The 17,229-nt window shown below is 41.5% G+C and overlaps 1 protein-coding gene across 3 annotated transcripts in view; it reads left to right on the top strand.

Annotated features, from left to right (window-relative positions):
• Positions 1 to 1,760: 1,760 nt before the first annotated feature.
• unc5cb (unc-5 netrin receptor Cb) overlaps positions 1,761 to 17,229 on the top strand; it is a 103,896-nt gene continuing 88,427 nt past the window's right edge. Inside the window, exon 1 of one of the 3 annotated variants that reach the window (XM_067485159.1) lies at positions 1,761 to 2,417. In XM_067485159.1, the coding sequence (XP_067341260.1) occupies positions 2,300 to 2,417 (118 nt within the window). In that variant the 5' untranslated portion in view covers positions 1,761 to 2,299. The remainder of the gene's footprint in view (positions 2,418 to 17,229) is intronic. The other 2 variants (XM_067485160.1, XM_067485161.1) reach the window with 2 other exon arrangements.

Genomic DNA, 17,229 nt, shown 5'->3' on the forward strand with positions numbered 1-17,229 from the left:
GGCTGCAGCAGTAGAAGGCTTTGCAACTTTCCACTTCAGTCAGCAAAGAACAAGAAAATGAGTCTATATGTGAGCGATCACCAGGACTGGATGACCGAGGAGCGGAAAAATAAAGTGCGATCTGAGCAATCCTGGTTTGTGAAGTGACAGACTGATGACAGGGTCAGGATGTGTCTTCATGGTCACAATGTGCTCTTACTCTACAAATGGACGTGTGCAGCAAGATTCTCTTAGACACCAGACTTTGCTTTAAGTTTTTTTTAGAAACATGACAGTGGCCACATTTTTCGCCCGTGCACTCTGCATATCTCCACCAAACAGAGCACAGTTGGAAATATGTGGCGTGTGTTGATAGCAGCAAGAATGCATCACTGAGCCGGCACAGGCCAACTCTGTACAAGCAACATTTACAGCAACCTGGTAAAACTTTGCATTCAATGGTAAATAGACTTCTACCTCATTAAGTACACACAGTGCAGGTATTTAATATGTAATATATTTGGAAATCCAAACTGCAGCTACAGTATGAGTTCCAGTGTTTTACTCAAGTTTAAAAGCAATTTCCTGTATTACCTAACTGAAATTGAAATGCTGCTGAGATGACAGCTGCCCATTGACATTATTGTACATAAGAAAAACAGTGATGGAGGGGAGGAGAACATGATGCTTCTCAAATTGGATTCATATTTTAAAAGTTATCACGTTTCATTTTGGTGAAGAGATAGCAGCAAGCTCATATTTCACAGTAATCACAAAGTGTCTGGGGCATTGCCTAGACATCTGTCATGCATAAGTAATTACTCATCATCATTTTATCACAATCACTGAAACAAATTTCCCAATGCAAAGCAAAAGTCACGTGTGTGTTTCTGTGTGTGTCAGTGCCTGTGTGCATGCGTGTGCGTTGGAGAGTATGTCTGTTGAGCTCATTATTGATTAGGTTTTGTGACATGCTATTATTACTTCTAAATAACAATTAGAGTGGCTGAATCAAGGGCGAGTGCAGGGCCCAGCTAGATAAATTATGCCTTCCTGTTGCAGTGCCTGCACTAAATTGATGACGATTTATGCTCTAAAAATTCAACCCAGTTAGCTGAAAATGGAAGCACCTGTTTGCAATACACAGGGGTGGAATGTAACACACATTTTGTCCAGGTCTGAAATGGTCAACCAACATCTGCAACTTTAAAAAACTTTTTATAGTAAGTTTCACTAATCCTATTCTTACTAATCCTAGTCTTGCCAACAGTTCCATTTAACACAATTTGTGTAGCTGTGGATGAGCAAGTTGACTGGCTCATTCATTTACTGCAGAGTCAGCGGTTCAGTCTCAAGCTCCCTTGGTCCTCATATCAAAGTCCACATATCCTTGAGCAAGACACTCAACCTCAGTTTGCACCGTGTGTGTGTATAATCAAAACTCACCAGTTGTTAGTTTAAAATACAGCTTTTTGAACTTAGCACGATACTTGGACTTTTTTATTGTGATATAGGTCATTGCCAATTATTTCGCCACTAGTAACCAGTGAGTCAAACAATGCATGTGGTTTACTTCAGCTTTGACTCTGTGTAAGACCACATGAAATAAAATGCTTTCTTTTTTCTCCCCACATCAACGCAGGCTACATTAAAGGCGTCACAAATTTGAATAACTGACAATGCACCCGAGGCTTCCACTATTAAAGGACATCCATTCCTTGCCGCTGTCCGGGCCAGGTTTTGAGAGAGCGCCGCCACTCGCCGGAGCACTTGGATTGGCTGCAGGAGCAAGGTAGCCCGCAGAGACTGCTCCTTCTCCCGGTTCAGTCCCGTCAGTGGAGCGCGAGGCGCGGCGCACGCTCTCAGAGCTCTCTCTCTCTACATCTCACAGTCACACACACACACACAGACACACATACTTCCTGCACGCGTGAAAGGCACGACAGGCAGGGGACTCACCGGAGGACTTTGATTTTGCTGTGGGGTCTAACCGGAGCATGAATTTGCCACCAAGACAAGACATCGATCGCTACCTTTAGTAAAACCCAGTGAATCTTTCCAGGCAAAAGAAGCAAGCGGAGACAGTTTGAATGCAGCATCTTCCCTAACGGAGGGCGATGCAGCCGCCTATTCTCCCATAAACTGTCACAGTTCGTATGTTGGCAAATAAAATCGGCGCTGGATATATTTTCTGCAAATCCGTTTCGGGGTTTTGAGGGGTGGATTTTTGACCACAGCGCGCAACAACGAGCGACCTCAGTGCGTGTTTGAGCGCAATTTCTCAGTGACTCGGACTTAAAGCGGAGTTTGACTCCTCATCATGGGGTACGGTGCACAGACGGACAGAGACGGAGGCAGCGTGCCGAGATCCTCTGCTGAGATGCTGACCGTGTCCTGGCTTTTAGTTTTTCTCCTGGTGGATATCGGGGTGGCTCAAGGTAAACTTAAAATATTCTTGACCCGTGTACTTGTCCTTACTTTTGGTACAAGTTCTGAAAACTCCTGGAAGCTACAGCAGGAGTTTAGGGGACAAAGGAGAAACACCTGAACTTAGTTTACTCAGGATCGTAACAGAAGAACCGATTTTCCCAGTTTTGTACTGATCTGGATTAAGGATTAGGATGAATCCAGTTTCATGTAGATTAATCCATAAAGTAGGCCCACGTTTCAATATACGTTCCCAGGTTGTGTGAGTTAATTAATGTTATATAACGCTATGATCTGATCTGACCAATCTGATTTAACCTTCTTCGAAATTAGTCACAATTTATTTTCTTACAACTCGGTTTAGAATTCGGATCATAGGTGAATGTATTTAAAGGCTCAGAAAAAAGACAAAGGTACTAATTATTACTGCTCATTTCCGCTATGTAAACATTTATTCCATCTTTCTTTCAGAGAAATAAACTCTGCTGTTGCGCTCTAAACAGGGCTTTCGAGATACACTGTAGATAAAATAGACCATATTAAGGCTGGTGTTATATTTCTGCAGACTGTTCATGCATAAATAGGTCAAATAATTAAAAATGACAGTGCACATGAAAAATGCTTGGAAAAATCTAAACAGTCTGTTCTGGGCCACTGCAAAATGTATAGGAGCTAAAAAAATGCAGACCGGTATTTGCTATAATTAGTATGAATCAAAGGTCAATTAAGTTTAGTTTGTTGCCGATTAAATGCGGCTTTTTATTTAGTTTCACCTGGACCGAGAGGTTTAACATTCATTCATTCACTTTCTTCTTTACCACTTGCTGGGCTGTTCTTTTCCCAGGTTTTCGCCATTCATTTATGCTTAATCTTGATTTGACATATATACAAACGCTTTATGGAACTGAAATGAGATCAAGCTTATTTTTTAATGTTGGACAGGCTCATCCTAATAAATAGCCTTGACCGTTGAACAGAGGAGAGGTTTTCTCATCCTTAGTGCTGAATGTTGAACCTGTATGTTTGAAAAAGGAAATGTGAAGTTTGGGAATAGGCAATTTTCATTTTCAACAGAACACCTCTAATATAATTACTTTCAATTTGTCTTTTCAATTTAGTTTCAATCAGTAAGCCCATTTGAAACCTTTAGTGTGTTTTCAGGCTTTTCCTTCAAAGTAAAGTCCTCTGTTGAAAGATGTTTTCTGTAAACCACAGTAGCTGTCAGTTATGGAAAGCACTGAGATAATGCCACAGCACCTGAAGCCATTTACTTAATCTGCACTCTTCTGAGTGGGATTGTCTGTCAAACAAAGGGAGCTAGGAGGAACCCGTGGGTGTGAGGGCAAATGTTCAGTGTGTGTTTGTATATGTGTGTCAGATGCCAAGAGTGTATGCCACTGGAATTAAGGTAGGTGGTCTGTCTGCTGGTTCTGGAATGAACTGAGCCTGAATAATGTGATGAGATGAGCAGATTTTGGAAGTGTTGAAGTGTTTGAAAGTATTTTTTTTTTGGTTAAGGTTTCTGCTCATGGAAGAGCAATGCAAGCTTAGGTTGGAGTCCAAGCACATACACATATAGGAAGGTCTTATCTAGCAGCCCCAGACCTTCATCTCACTCTTGCATAGTTAATGAGCAAAAGAGGGAGATGAAGACTGGGGAAACAGCTCAGGTCCAGTTTCTGAAGAGCAGGGTGAAATGACATAATATCCCTTCCAAAACCCCAGGGAGTCCCGTGTCATTGACTAGTTGGGAATACGAACAAGGTCCTTCTCTGTCCATTAAGAAGTCGATACACTAGGAGAACATTGTTTGAGACTAATTAATGGATCCCGCTATTTTTGGGCACTGAGTGCTACACATTTCCAAATCGCTGGAGAGTCACTTCTTCAGTGTAAAACTACTGGTGATTAAAGTGGCTCACTTACCCAGACGCTCTGTAACACCATCTCCAACTGCACGTTTTGCTTTGGAACTCTTCAACCATATTAACATTATGTCATCAATATATTTCATCAGACTATTATAGATTATTTTCCCTTTTGACTTTCTGCCTTTGAAATGACTTGCTGTCTTCCCATCTACAGACAGAAGTGAGGACTGGGAAAATGGGAGTGCTCATTAACCTGCTGAACTCTTGACAAAGCAGACAGGTTGAGACAGATATAAGCTGGGAGCTGCCAGAAAAGTAGCTGAGAGCTCTGTGACAGTAGCTTGATTGGAAACCGTTAGTACAAGAACAAATGCACTTTGGTAATTTCCACCACAGCAGTGTCTGTGTCTGTGTTCATGTTGTTTTAAAAGTTGATAGAGGATGTCAGATATGTACGGGAATATTTGGAATACTTCCTCTCAAAAAGAATAATATGTGGCACAAAAGTTACTACATGAGACATTTAAAACGCTTTTACCTTTTAGGGGAGGAGTAAATGCAAAAACAGTTTTTGCTTCTGATGTATTGAACTGAAATAATAGGACTGGTTATCCATGAAACAGACTGAGCAGTGAGTCAAGGATAAAGCCTTGCATTCTTTATTGATTTCATGTGGTAAATCTGCCTCAGGGGAAAGAGTTGAAAAGGCAGAGATGAGTTTAAGGAGGATTTCTGAAACTTCAGCAAATTGAGACATACAGTATAGCGCCAATAGTAGAAGGCAAATCCTTCAAAAGCACTGTACGAAATGACTGTGACAATAGGCCTTATGTTTTTAATCTTTTTTTGTTTTCATAGCGGAGCCATACCTTAACATTTATATACACTCACTCTGTGTTAGGCAGTGGATACATTAAGCAAAAAGTCCAGCCCATGGGTGGTGACCTTCCTGGGATTAGTTCAGTTTTTCCACAATTCTCCTCCTGCTCCTCCTTTCTTCCTCCTGCACCATGTTCCTCTCTCTGCCACCTCTCCACTTTCTGCGGATGTCTCCTCTGAGGATTGTTTATGGGTGGGAAATGTTAAACATCCTTTAACTTATATGCTTTCTAAAATATCAAAGTGCACAGTAAGACGGTGCTGTTTTCCTTATGTGACACTCCCTTTCAGACCGATATGAACGCTGCTTAAAGAATGCCGGTAAACGTGAATGTTATTCCCATAATTATTATTTTACCAGGCTTCCCTGTGGCCTGACAACTGGCTCCTTGGGGGCCGCTAACATTTCAACCACTGCAGTCATTCCTTAAACGGGACCTGTATGTACAATGAGCACATTGTGTTTAGGGAGCAGTACTTAAAATCAAAAATTTGCCCCTATGATAGCCCTTTGCTGGTTCCCATGAGCTGGTAATATGATCCGCTTACTTTTAAGAAATTTTATGTAATTGAAGGAAATTAGCATTCAGTAACGCACTCTGGTATGTGCAGGTGAAGGAAGAGGGCAAAGTAAACATTGTGTACAGTATGGTCTGACAGTGCTGAGTGGGGTCAGAGGTGCATGCTGGTTGCTAGCCGAGCTACAGGCTGCGCCGGGAAGCGAGTGATAATTACTGTGAAAAGTGGCTGCTGAGTTTGCTTCCCTGCCCCACTTGATGTCATATACTATTGTTATGAAAGCAAAAAACTATATATACAAGGCGCTATTTTGGGGCTGGGAACAGTTGTGCAGTCGTCAGGCGGAGGAGGAAATCATCTGCTGTGCTGGTTACCGCCATTAAAACCAGGATTTTAGACGTCATAAATCATACATTCAAATCCCAATAACAGCTTTTTTTATTGTAGTAATGTATTTATTATCTTCAGCTAGGTTATAAGGAACTAAATTTAAATTCATACATGTTTGGATTTAAAGAAATTTAATTTAATGAGCCACCACAACACATCATGTTTAATTTCTGCATATCCCTATGTAAACTTCTAGATTCCCACAGGACCAACTCCTTACTGTCAGCAGTGCTCCTGATGATGCTCCATCAGGTACATAGAAGTGGTTACTAACGTAGACTCCGTGAACAGCCTGTTGAAAGTTTTTATTGTTTTTTCTTCTTGCTCTCACATTGAAGGCATTTTGAAGCCATTTAAAACTAGAGCTTTGCAAGTAAAGTTGACTCTCAGGCAGCATAATAATGATCTCAGATGATCATGTGCTTTGGTCTCCCTTCCTTCCAGATAGGCAGAGGAAAAGACAGCAGAAGAAGAGCATTGGTGAGCGTGAGAAGAGAGTGAGGACATAAAAGAAGCAAATGGGACAGGCAGATTAGAGGAGAATAGAGGGAGCTGAAGGTAGAAGTCTGAAGAGAGAGGTACAGTAGGGGTGAGAGTTAGATATGAACCATGGACAGGGACAGACGGGGGAGGAGAGGAGAGTGTGTCATTAATCACCCTGTGTGACACTCTCAACTACAGGGGAGCTTCACAGTGCAACATTCACTTCTATTAGCAGTCCATTAGCAGGGCTCGGCACAAGTAGAAGCACTTGACAGGCAGGCCTGTGCCAGAATGGCTGACCTGTGATGCTACATGACACATACTACACCAACTAGATTATCTGTGTATGTGTGTGCGTGTGTGTACATGTTTGCTGTGAAACAGTTTTCATGAAGGTAGGGTGAGTCAGAGTGCTCCATGGGGCATAAATTACTATAACAATTTGTGGCAAGTTTAGCTTTTTAGGCTGGGGACAGCAAATGAAAATAATTGTATAAAAGGTCCCACTTTCAATTAGGCTACTGGATTAGATAGGACATAATGATCGGAAAGATGATGATGGTGGTGGTGGTGACCTGATTTCCTACCTGTGATATCCCCTCTGTCAGAAAATGGCTCTTGAAAGTTGAGATGGTTGATGCATTAGAGGTACAGTCATTTCTCATTCAAAGGCTTGTTGGCCTCTTACTAGCCAAGAGCCCCATGATTACAGGATCCAAGCCAAAGGGGAAAGGGGGTGTGGACCACTATCCCTGCTCTTGATCTGCAGTTCATTTATGATTAGAGATCAGAGCCGACACAAAATCAGGGGATAGGGATGGTGGTTGGGGGGTTATAGAGAGGAGGACAGAGGCAAAGGGGGAGAGAGAACTGATTACGAGTTAAGTGGCCCTTCTCTTGCCATTATAAGCAGCAGGGCTGAGAGAGCACATCATAAGTGAGTATAAGTACACACTCCACTCCTGCCCTTTAATTTGGCACCGTGGCCTCCCCCTGGTGCTCAACCACTAATGTCGTCCTGCATTTTTGTGTTCCTAACAGGAAGTCAGTCAGTCAAGGACATTATAAACACAGGTAAAAATGAGTAACTAAAAGACAGTAGGTGGAAGGAATGTTAATTGGCCTGTTGTTGGTGTTTTACATGAATGATTTTGTCTCCTGACATTTTCGTAACAGCCACAGCAAAAATGTATGTGCTGTATGGAATTCTACCTATAGCAAAGAGGATTAAGGTACAAAACAGACCGAGTTACAAGGGATTTAAGATACCACTGGAATGCTGGTACTTTTACAGTATGCATGTACGCAGACACTATAAAAAACTCAAAGTGCTGATGAGCAGTAAAAGGTCGAGTCGGTGGGAAAAACGTTATTTCCCCAATGTCCTTTAACAGTGTTTACTGCGCTCTTGGTTCCCCGGCCCAGTTGGTTCATGAAACAGAGTTAGTAACTACTACATGGCAAGCACAATACTTACATCAAAGGAAAAGGTCAGAAATTATGGGCAACTTTACTCTGCCACAGTCGGAAGGTGTTTGATAATCCCAGTTTACCTAAATTTCAGCACTGGTCAAAGATACAAATGCATCTCTATGTTCTGGCAAAATGTATGGGTGGTCCTGACAAAAGTACACTTTGCAATTTACTGTTGTCATAACGTTTCTCAGTGCACTACTTAAATAGAATTTAAAATCAATAAAAGATCAAACATCTCAACCACTTCCTGTTTTCTAATTACAGTACAGATGAGTGTTGTCACCCATACTTTGACAAGGTTACTGTCCTTGAATTTTAATTGTGATAAAAAAGTGAATGTTTTCTATCTTTAAATCTGTAACACTAAGCCAATCTCACCTACCTACAGCTCCTACGTATGAGCCACATGCCTGCAAAGTGCACAAGAAAACAAGAAACCAGCATCTGCAATTTTTTCGTAATTTTGTTTGCATGTAACAATTCTGTGAATTTAAGGCATGGTGGCTTTAATGGATGATTGGATCATTCGAAGATGGAGTTCTAAAAACAGATACTATATCTTCATCTCATGCTGCTCTTTCAATCTTTTGCTCTGACGCTGCCAGGCTACCTTTGAGGTTAAATCCATGATGTACATACAGGTCTGATGAGAGAGGCCAATGTACCACCGAGGCGGTGTTGAGTTGAGTTGATATCAGTGGTGACTCATAATACCTGAGTCACACATTCAACATGGTGGATTTGCCAATCACCTGAATTTTTATGCCTCTAGGGAAATACATCAGTCTCTTCAGAATGGAAATATGTCTACTATCTCTCCTTCTGTTCTGACTCTGATTGACAAAGCTAAACCCTTAATCCTGGCTTTGCCCTGTCTTGTGCTCAGAGCCGAATCCTCACTAGTGCAATGGGACTAAAGCAAATATATAAAAGCCCTCCTGAAGAATAGGAACAATATTCATCTGTAATAAGTCATTTGCCAAGCTGGTGTGTATTTTGTTAAATCCTCAAGTGGATATATGCAGCAATTTTATATACCTGCAATCTGAAAGGCTTCATTTTGTTGTTGAAGGTGTCACATCTCTGCATTGTGAAGAAGGGTGCTGGTTTCCAGACGCTGCACTAATGTCTGGTTGTGGAGGGTTGTGGTCTGTGCATGTCAGCAGAACAGAGAGAGGGGTAGGGAGGGAGGGAGGAGGAGGGATGGGACCACTGGTCCCATCTGAAACATGAGAACAGGAGACCCATGCTCCCCATTTCCTGTCTCCACTTTATCAGCATCTTGCTCTGTGTTATTTCTGCTCTCTTAAAGCATCCGATGAAAGCCCTGCCACAGATAAATGTTTGTTCCTACTTGTTTTTTTATGGGGCTCAAATGAGGGACCTTATCCTCCCACCCCCCCTCCCGCATTTTCTTTTTTTTGCTTCATTCCTGTGTCTGCTTTAAGAAGCCGCAAGAAGTTATAGGCTCTGGTTTACATTATGGTTCCTTAAAGATGGGCTTGGGACGCCTAAAAGGACAATACTTGTTCTTGTTCTTCTAAAGGAATAAACATTTACTACACATTAGAGAAAGGGCATGTGAAAAGATGGATTATTCAGTTACTCCACTTTTGTGATTACTTTGTAAGAAATTATTATTTCTACCTATAGATCCATTTAGATCTATGCAACAGAGGTTATATTCTTTGGAAAAGCAACTCATGTTATCAACACTCTGCACTCTTTCACCTCTTATCACCTCATATAATACCGTCTTTCTGACTCACATAATTCAGTAGGCTTTGTTTTCTTAGGTTTCTGTAAAAGTATAGCGTTGTGTATTTCCTTTTGTCTTTGTGTGTGCATGTTCTTGTTTGTCTGCATATGGTGGCAGAGAGTGTGTGTGTGTGTGTGTGTGTGGTCATGTGTGTTTATTCAATAATAACAGAGTCCGAGAAAGTCTGTTTCAGATAAGTCTGTGTGAATAGCAGACCATTCATTCCCAGGAAATCAATCTTTCTCATAATTCCCCTCATTTTTCTTCCATCTGTTATCTACAGAGCTGCCAAACAGACTTTTAAACAGAGCAGACCATTACCAGGGGGCAGAATTAAATGTGTGTCAGAATGCCAGCCTGTAAAGTTGTTGTTTTTACTGAGTTAAATGAGCTGCTAAATTAAAGCTTCACAATTGGTATGCACTGTTGTATGATTAATCCCCCTCACCCTCCATGTACTCTTGCTGACAAGACAAGAGAAGAGTCCAAATGTGCGTTAAGAATCAGAGATGTTTTTAAGAAACTGTGCTACTGAAATCATGCTTTAATGTTGCAGACATGTGATGAATGGGTTTTTCTGCCTTCTTTGTATAATTACTCTGAGCGAACACTGGAATTAATCACAAAAGCATTGTGAAAAACAATTTGTTTCCACAGTTGGTTCTGAATTTATAGGAGGAGTTTCAGCGCAGAGGTAAGCATCCAGCTCACCAAACACCCACCAACCCAAACACCCTACTGTGTGACCTCTTTTCTTCATTTTGGGCTTTATTACTGTGAGTCCAGTAATAGTTGGCAACTCAAAATTGCTGTTGGGTGTCAGCAATTTTTTCTGTTTGTACACTATGTGTTTGTGAGTGTGTTTATGTGTGTGTGTGTGTGTGTGTGCCATATCTCCTTGATCAGTCCCCAGTGACCTAAGTACTGGCAGACTGTGTTTAACTGGGGCAAGCTCAATGGGTCTCATTTAAATGGGGCCCAGACAGAAGCCCCACGGTGAAGGGTTACTTTATGACTCCTAACATGTAAAGCACACTGTCGAAGTCAGCTACAATTTGTGTGCTTGCCAGAAAAGGCAAACTGTACTGTATTATTCTGCTTCTTCAGAAGTCTGTTACGGAACCCAAAAAAAAGCCCAAAACACTGCTAACGTTTAATTTCTGGCAAATGAAAGGGTTTGCACGCAAACAAGAAGTGGCTGTGCTGTCTTTGATTTGTATGCATTGTTCATTTGATGAATGTTATGGAGATGAGGTTGATAATGGCGGAAAGCATTCTGCATAGCTCTGAAAGTTCACTGCCGTAAATGTCAGAATTATTAATGAGCTCAAAGTGTCAGTCCCTGCTTGCCCTACATGATGTTCTAACACAAAAGGATTGAAAAAGTCGAGTATAGCTGCCCTCGCATTCACAAATGTCTGCATCACAGAGCACGCATGTTCTCTTTGACTGGCAGTAAACGTACTTAAACTCATTAATATGTACAGCACAATAGCTGTTTAAGGGACTGGCAGTAGTGGAGAGCTTCCAGCTGTGCATTTGCCCCTTTCAAGAAGTTAAACAAACAGAAGACAGAAGGTGAATAATGGATGTTGTTTTGACGATTGTTCTGAAATGCAGAGAGACAGAGAAACATGCAGGAGTTTTTCCTAAACCAGGTCAAATGTCTGAATTGGCCCTATTGTACATACAGACAAGCATTCTCATTTGAAATTCCTACAGTAAACACAATTCTTGTTTGCTCTTAAATCTTCATAGGCTCCTACTCCGATTAAGCACAGGACCAAAGTTTTGGTACACACAGTTCTTGTGCATGCAGCTATTAGACATTACTGAGTTACATGCACCTAGAGATTAGAATCCCAGGGTGGATAACAACAAGAAAGATTTATATCTGCATCATGATATACACTATATTGCCAAAAGTATTCGCTCACCTGCCTTTAGACCCATATGAACTTTAGTGACATCCCATTCTTAATCCATAGGGTTTAATATGAAGTCGGCCCACCCTTTGCAGCTATAACAGCGAGGTTTAGGAGTGTGTTTATGAAATACATAATACACAGTCCTCGCAGTCTTCGCACTAATTCATCCAAAAGGTGTTCTTTCGGGTTGAGGTCAGGACTCTGTGCAGGCCAGTCAAGTTCTTCTACACCAAACTCACTCATCCATGTCTTTATGGACCTTGCTTTGTGCACCTGAATTCATTTATTTGGATGGGTGAGCGAATACTTTTGGCAATATAGTGTACATGTTCAGATTAGCTGATCAACTAGTTATACTAACACAGAGCTCATCCATCCATCCATTATCTGTAACCGCTTATCCTGTGTAGGGTTGCGGGGGGATGCACCCTATCGCAGCTGACATAGGGCGAGAGGCAAGGTACACCCTGGACAGGTCGGGAGTCTCCAGAGAGAATACTTTAAATGATTTTTTCTCTCTCTCTCTCTCTCTCTCTCTCTCTCTCTCTCTCTCTATATATATATATATATATATATATATATATATATATATATTTATTAGTTTTTATTAGTAGTATCAGAAGTTGACATTTTTGATGAGTATTGCTTTTAACACGGTGGTAGGTTTCATAAAGCTGTTCTCTCTCAAGTCAAGTCAACTCTCTCAAGTCTATTGAGAAGTGAGATCTCAGTTTGGAAAAAATTACCGAGCTGAGTAAGATGACAGGCTTGTTTCTATAATTCCAGACCTCTATAAACTGCGTCCCAGCACAGTAAACCAGCTGCACTCAAGTCAGCACACTAACTGTAAACTGATACACCATAATGGCTAGCTGCAGATATGCTGGAGCATGTGCAGCGGAAACTGATAATTCTGTGGTGACACACCATGCATAGGGGTTCCCATGGTTTTTAGGCTGATGTGAAGTAAGCTGATCCGTCAGGTGAAAGCAGAAGGGGTAACACTGAAGAGATATGGATGGGGGAGGGCAATACAGGGTAACCTCTGCTGTGTAAAGGAGAGCAGTGCAGTGGTAAATCACATCTCCTGATAAGTTTCTTGGTAGCTGCTTGTTACAGTCCGATTGCACACACTCTTTACCCCTTGCATTTAGAAAGCTGAACATTAGTAAATCATAGTATTTTGTTTAAACATCTGCAAAGACTTACTAGCTTCCTACAAGCCACTTTGTTATTGCTTTATTTTTTTGTTGTTTTTTTTGCATGCCAAATGTTTTATTTAGCAGCTTGCTCCAGCATGAGACCTCTCCAAGAAAAGCAATGACACTGGCTAAAGGAAGACTCGAAGAAGGGAGAGGTTGAGACACGGAATGAAATGGGACACAGATAGAGCCGCTCCTAAGCTGCGTGGCTTCTACCCACAGGATGAACAGACTCAGAACATCCACGATTCAGGCACATTAACCCACAGCTATTCCGGGCTGCTTTGTGTGGTTTTTGTTCATGGAAAAGAGGCTAAAATCGGGTAAACAAATACAACAATACTAAACACACTGATGTGTTGTAAGGATCGGGCAGCTTTGAGCATTATCAAGTCATATGCATATTTCTGTTCCCCTGTAATTTCTTGGGGAATTTGGCAGGGTAACCTGAACCTCATTGTGTTGCCTTTCTGTGGAACACCAGATACAACCTCAACCTGGTTTTGGTTTGGACTGCCATTTTTCTTGCTGGCAGTTGTTTCCACATTGACTGAATTTAAGAGTGAGGACATGAGAAAATCAAACTGGAATATTTACACTGTAGCTTCCATTTTCGTTCTGTTGCTGGAGTTTTTTTTAATAAGAACTTGACAGAATGCAGTGTCCTGTCAAAGAATTATGACAGCGCATGTCAAGTCCAAGGGGTGTCAGCGGTCACTCCTTTTGCAAGCTGTTTTGTCTGAAGCCAGTGGTCATAGAGCTAAATGGATTGGTTAAACCAATTGTGACACACAGGGGCATTTAACAAGGGCTGGATCAGGGGGAGGACAAAAGTGATCAGCACTTTGATGGATGTGTCACAATGAGGGGATGTAGCTGTCTAACATCTATCCGCGGTTAAAGGTTTCGTCTGCACAGCCTGTCACATCCAACTTTAGTCTTCATTTCTATTCTTTTTTCCCTTTGGCCCTCTCCTCTCGCTCACTTAAGAAGAAGCTAGGTGTCGGATGGAAAACAATACTGGCAGAGACTGCAAAGTGTTTTTTATTTTTTATTTTTTTGGTAAAGGCTTACAAGATTATTTGCTACTGCGTGGCCCCAGTAACACACAGATAATCTATAATGTGTCCTTTGTATCGGGGTGGTCTCTTGGGAGTGAAGCAGACATTTTAATTCAATCAGCTGCAAACAGCAATAATGCTCTCCCCCTCCTAAAACTCACTCATCTCACTTCAGTGATACAATTACGAGCTGAGCTGCACTGGCCATCTTGTTGTGATTATATGTGTTTACATGGGAGGGAGGTGTTTACTGTGGAAACTGTGCCCCCCTCCAACTGCTCGTTTAGCTACTGCAGAAAAAGTGCTGCTGTAAGATTTAATTTATTTATCATCTCTGGAAGAGAGTTATAATGATTCTTTAAGTAGCATTACAGTTGCGGATTCTTGTGTCCCATTTGCTAGAAGAGAGTGGCTGTAACTTTAGTGAGAATAATGGCTTTGCATCGATAGAAGTATGACACATTATGAGGGAGTTTATGTAATAAGCAACATTTAGTATCAACTTTCCAGCTATAACTAAAATAATAGAAATGTAGGTCATACACAGATTTGCATTAGATCCACAGTATGTTGAAATTCTCTAACAAAACAGTTTTCTTGTTCTTTAGAATGTTTTGACCTCAGTTTGATTATGAATTATTTATGTGTTTTATACAATATGCACAAGCTCCAAAGTGAACTTCAATAATAGAAATTTGCAAAACATGTCGTTCTGTATTGCTGAAAGGAAAAGAAAACAAAATCTACACATATAAGAGTAAATGACTCTAACACTTAGTTTAATATCACAGCATGAAAAAGAAGGGTTTTATGTGGACTTATTCGTAAAATGTCTTTTTCGTGTAGCACAGTGCAATCCATAAGGATTAAAAGGAGTAAGTAGTTATGAGTGAATGCATCCACAATCAGTCTCTTAAATTGCACAAGACTTTTCAAAAGAGCAAATTGAATCATTTGTTTTCCATTTCATATTTTTAAGTACCCATCCACCACAGGCTTTACATTGCTCCATCACTGCAGCATTCTGGTGATAACATTGCCTCACTAATCTTACTGATGGTCACATTGCCTTTTCAGGCCCTAGCACTCTGTTTTATTGGCGTAGCATTATACGCAGTGTTTTGACCATTGTTTACTCCACAACATGCCACTTGTTATCTTGTGCAGCAAATGGCCATGTCTTTACCAATCTTGTCTGGCTTTTGTCTACTTTCCTTTTTTCCAGTAGATGAGCAGCCATTTAGTCCAAGGGTCAGGGTTGTAATTGACAGCCAGCCCTAAACAAATCTGCCCGACTCGGCGGTAGACCAACCCCACCTCCCGTCCCTTCTTGCTACTCTAATCTAACTAATGCACCCATGTGTGTGCTGGAAAGTGAATTAAGCATAGAAAACTCAATACCTGATCCATCTGACAGAGCTGCCTGCATGCACATTAGCAGTTTCTCTGCAGCCTCTGTAATTGTATTACACAAGTTGGCCGCTCTAACGATCAGGCCTTACACACACTTACACACTTATACACACTCTCCCTGTTGTTGTTAATCGCTGCCTTCGCTGGCCCCGGAGGCGTGCAGTGGGCCAAGAACAGAGCGATCGAGAAGGAGGATGATGAGGCGAGTAGTTCAGCCCTCCCTCAAGGCTGACATGAAATGAAATCATAGTCTGTGTATCTGTGTGTGTGTGTGTGTGTATGTGTGTGTGATTGTGTGTGTGCTCTGAAATTGGTATATTGCAGTGCATTTTCTTTTGGTTTTTAAAGCTTTGTTGTCAGCCTGTTTGTATCTGCCTCGTTCTAGTCAGCGCCTTTATGGGCGCGCCTGCTGTGTGGCCCAGTCTTAGTTTCTGACTTTCTTATATCTCCATTGCCTACTATCTGTATATTGTTAGCAGTCCTCCCCGATAACCTCCCCATTAAACTCCCTTGACCTTTGCAGACCTATGCAAGGTTAGAAGAATCTATCTCTCTGTTAAACAGCAGAGAGGCCTCAGGAGATGTAGCCGTAATGAAGAATATACTTTATCACAAGGATGTAGTAAACACATACCTGTGATAATTCTGCTCCTTAAAGACCACAGAACTTCATCACTGAGAGCCCAGAGAAGGGAGGAAGATGAGGAGGAGAACAAAAGGACAGAGAGGGTGATTAAAGGGCTTGTTGTGTTGATTTGCTGTGTGTTGCCATGCAAGCAACCATTTGCTCTAGCCTCCCTAATGGAGACTTCAGTTTGAATCCAGGGAGAAGCTCTTTAAAATTTTATTCCTTCTAGCAGGCTGATTTATAATGATGAGCCCCAGACTCTTTCCACCACAGCAGGACATTACAAAGAATCCTACAAAGAAGCGAGGGAACTATATATAGAAAGACCAAGAAGGAACTTGCTACAGGCATGGGAGAATCCAGCAGATAGATGGTGAAAGATGACCTCCCCGCATAGTCCAGCTCAACGCTGATGATCTTTAAATGCACTGTGTTGTCCGTGCAACCTCTGTGACCCCTGTATAACCACTAAGGTCACCCCCCCACCATATCTCTAACTCCCAGGGTCCATTGATACCCTACCAGCCAGATGACTCTCAATGATCCTATGCCTGAGAAGAAGTCTAGTTTATGTGCACGTGTGCGTGCTTGTGTGTAAAAATCCCTAAGGGAGGACTTGTCAGAGAGTGGGACATCAGATATGTGTGGGTCTGCATCACTGTGTCACGTGTGTTTGTGTGTGTGTGTGTGTATGTGTGTGCACATAACAGGGAAAGGCTGGGATGGGCAGCTTTATCATGCTTATCTGAAAGGTCACTCCGTCATTGTCAGACTACACTTCGCAGAACCTCCCTTTGATCACTGCAAGGCAAACTGATCCAAGAGAGACAGATGCAGAAAAGGGTCAAAAAGACATTAATTATTCAGTAAAATACTGCAGAGAGTCTCAAAAAGTGAATGTTACGGTAATATATGTACATGTTAATCACCTATTTGCACCTGTGGCTCATGTGTACCTCTTTTGTGATTGTTGTATATAAGATTTAATTGATTTTACGATTTTGAAACTTTGATAAATGTATTTCCTCTCTCCAGTTACATTAGCATTGTTTTTGTTTTAATTTGTATTATTTATTTATTTATTGGATGGACGATAATTATTGGAGTGAAAAAAAGTATGAAGGTACAGTACTGTCAGGACTTGCAGCTAGTGTGCACAAGCTAAATCTGTGAATGACACTAATCCTGCTGATTGTGCCGGTGTGCCCTCCTCC

Source organism: Channa argus, chromosome 18 (assembly GCF_033026475.1).
Source record: "Channa argus isolate prfri chromosome 18, Channa argus male v1.0, whole genome shotgun sequence".
Lineage (NCBI taxonomy): Eukaryota > Metazoa > Chordata > Actinopteri > Anabantiformes > Channidae > Channa > Channa argus.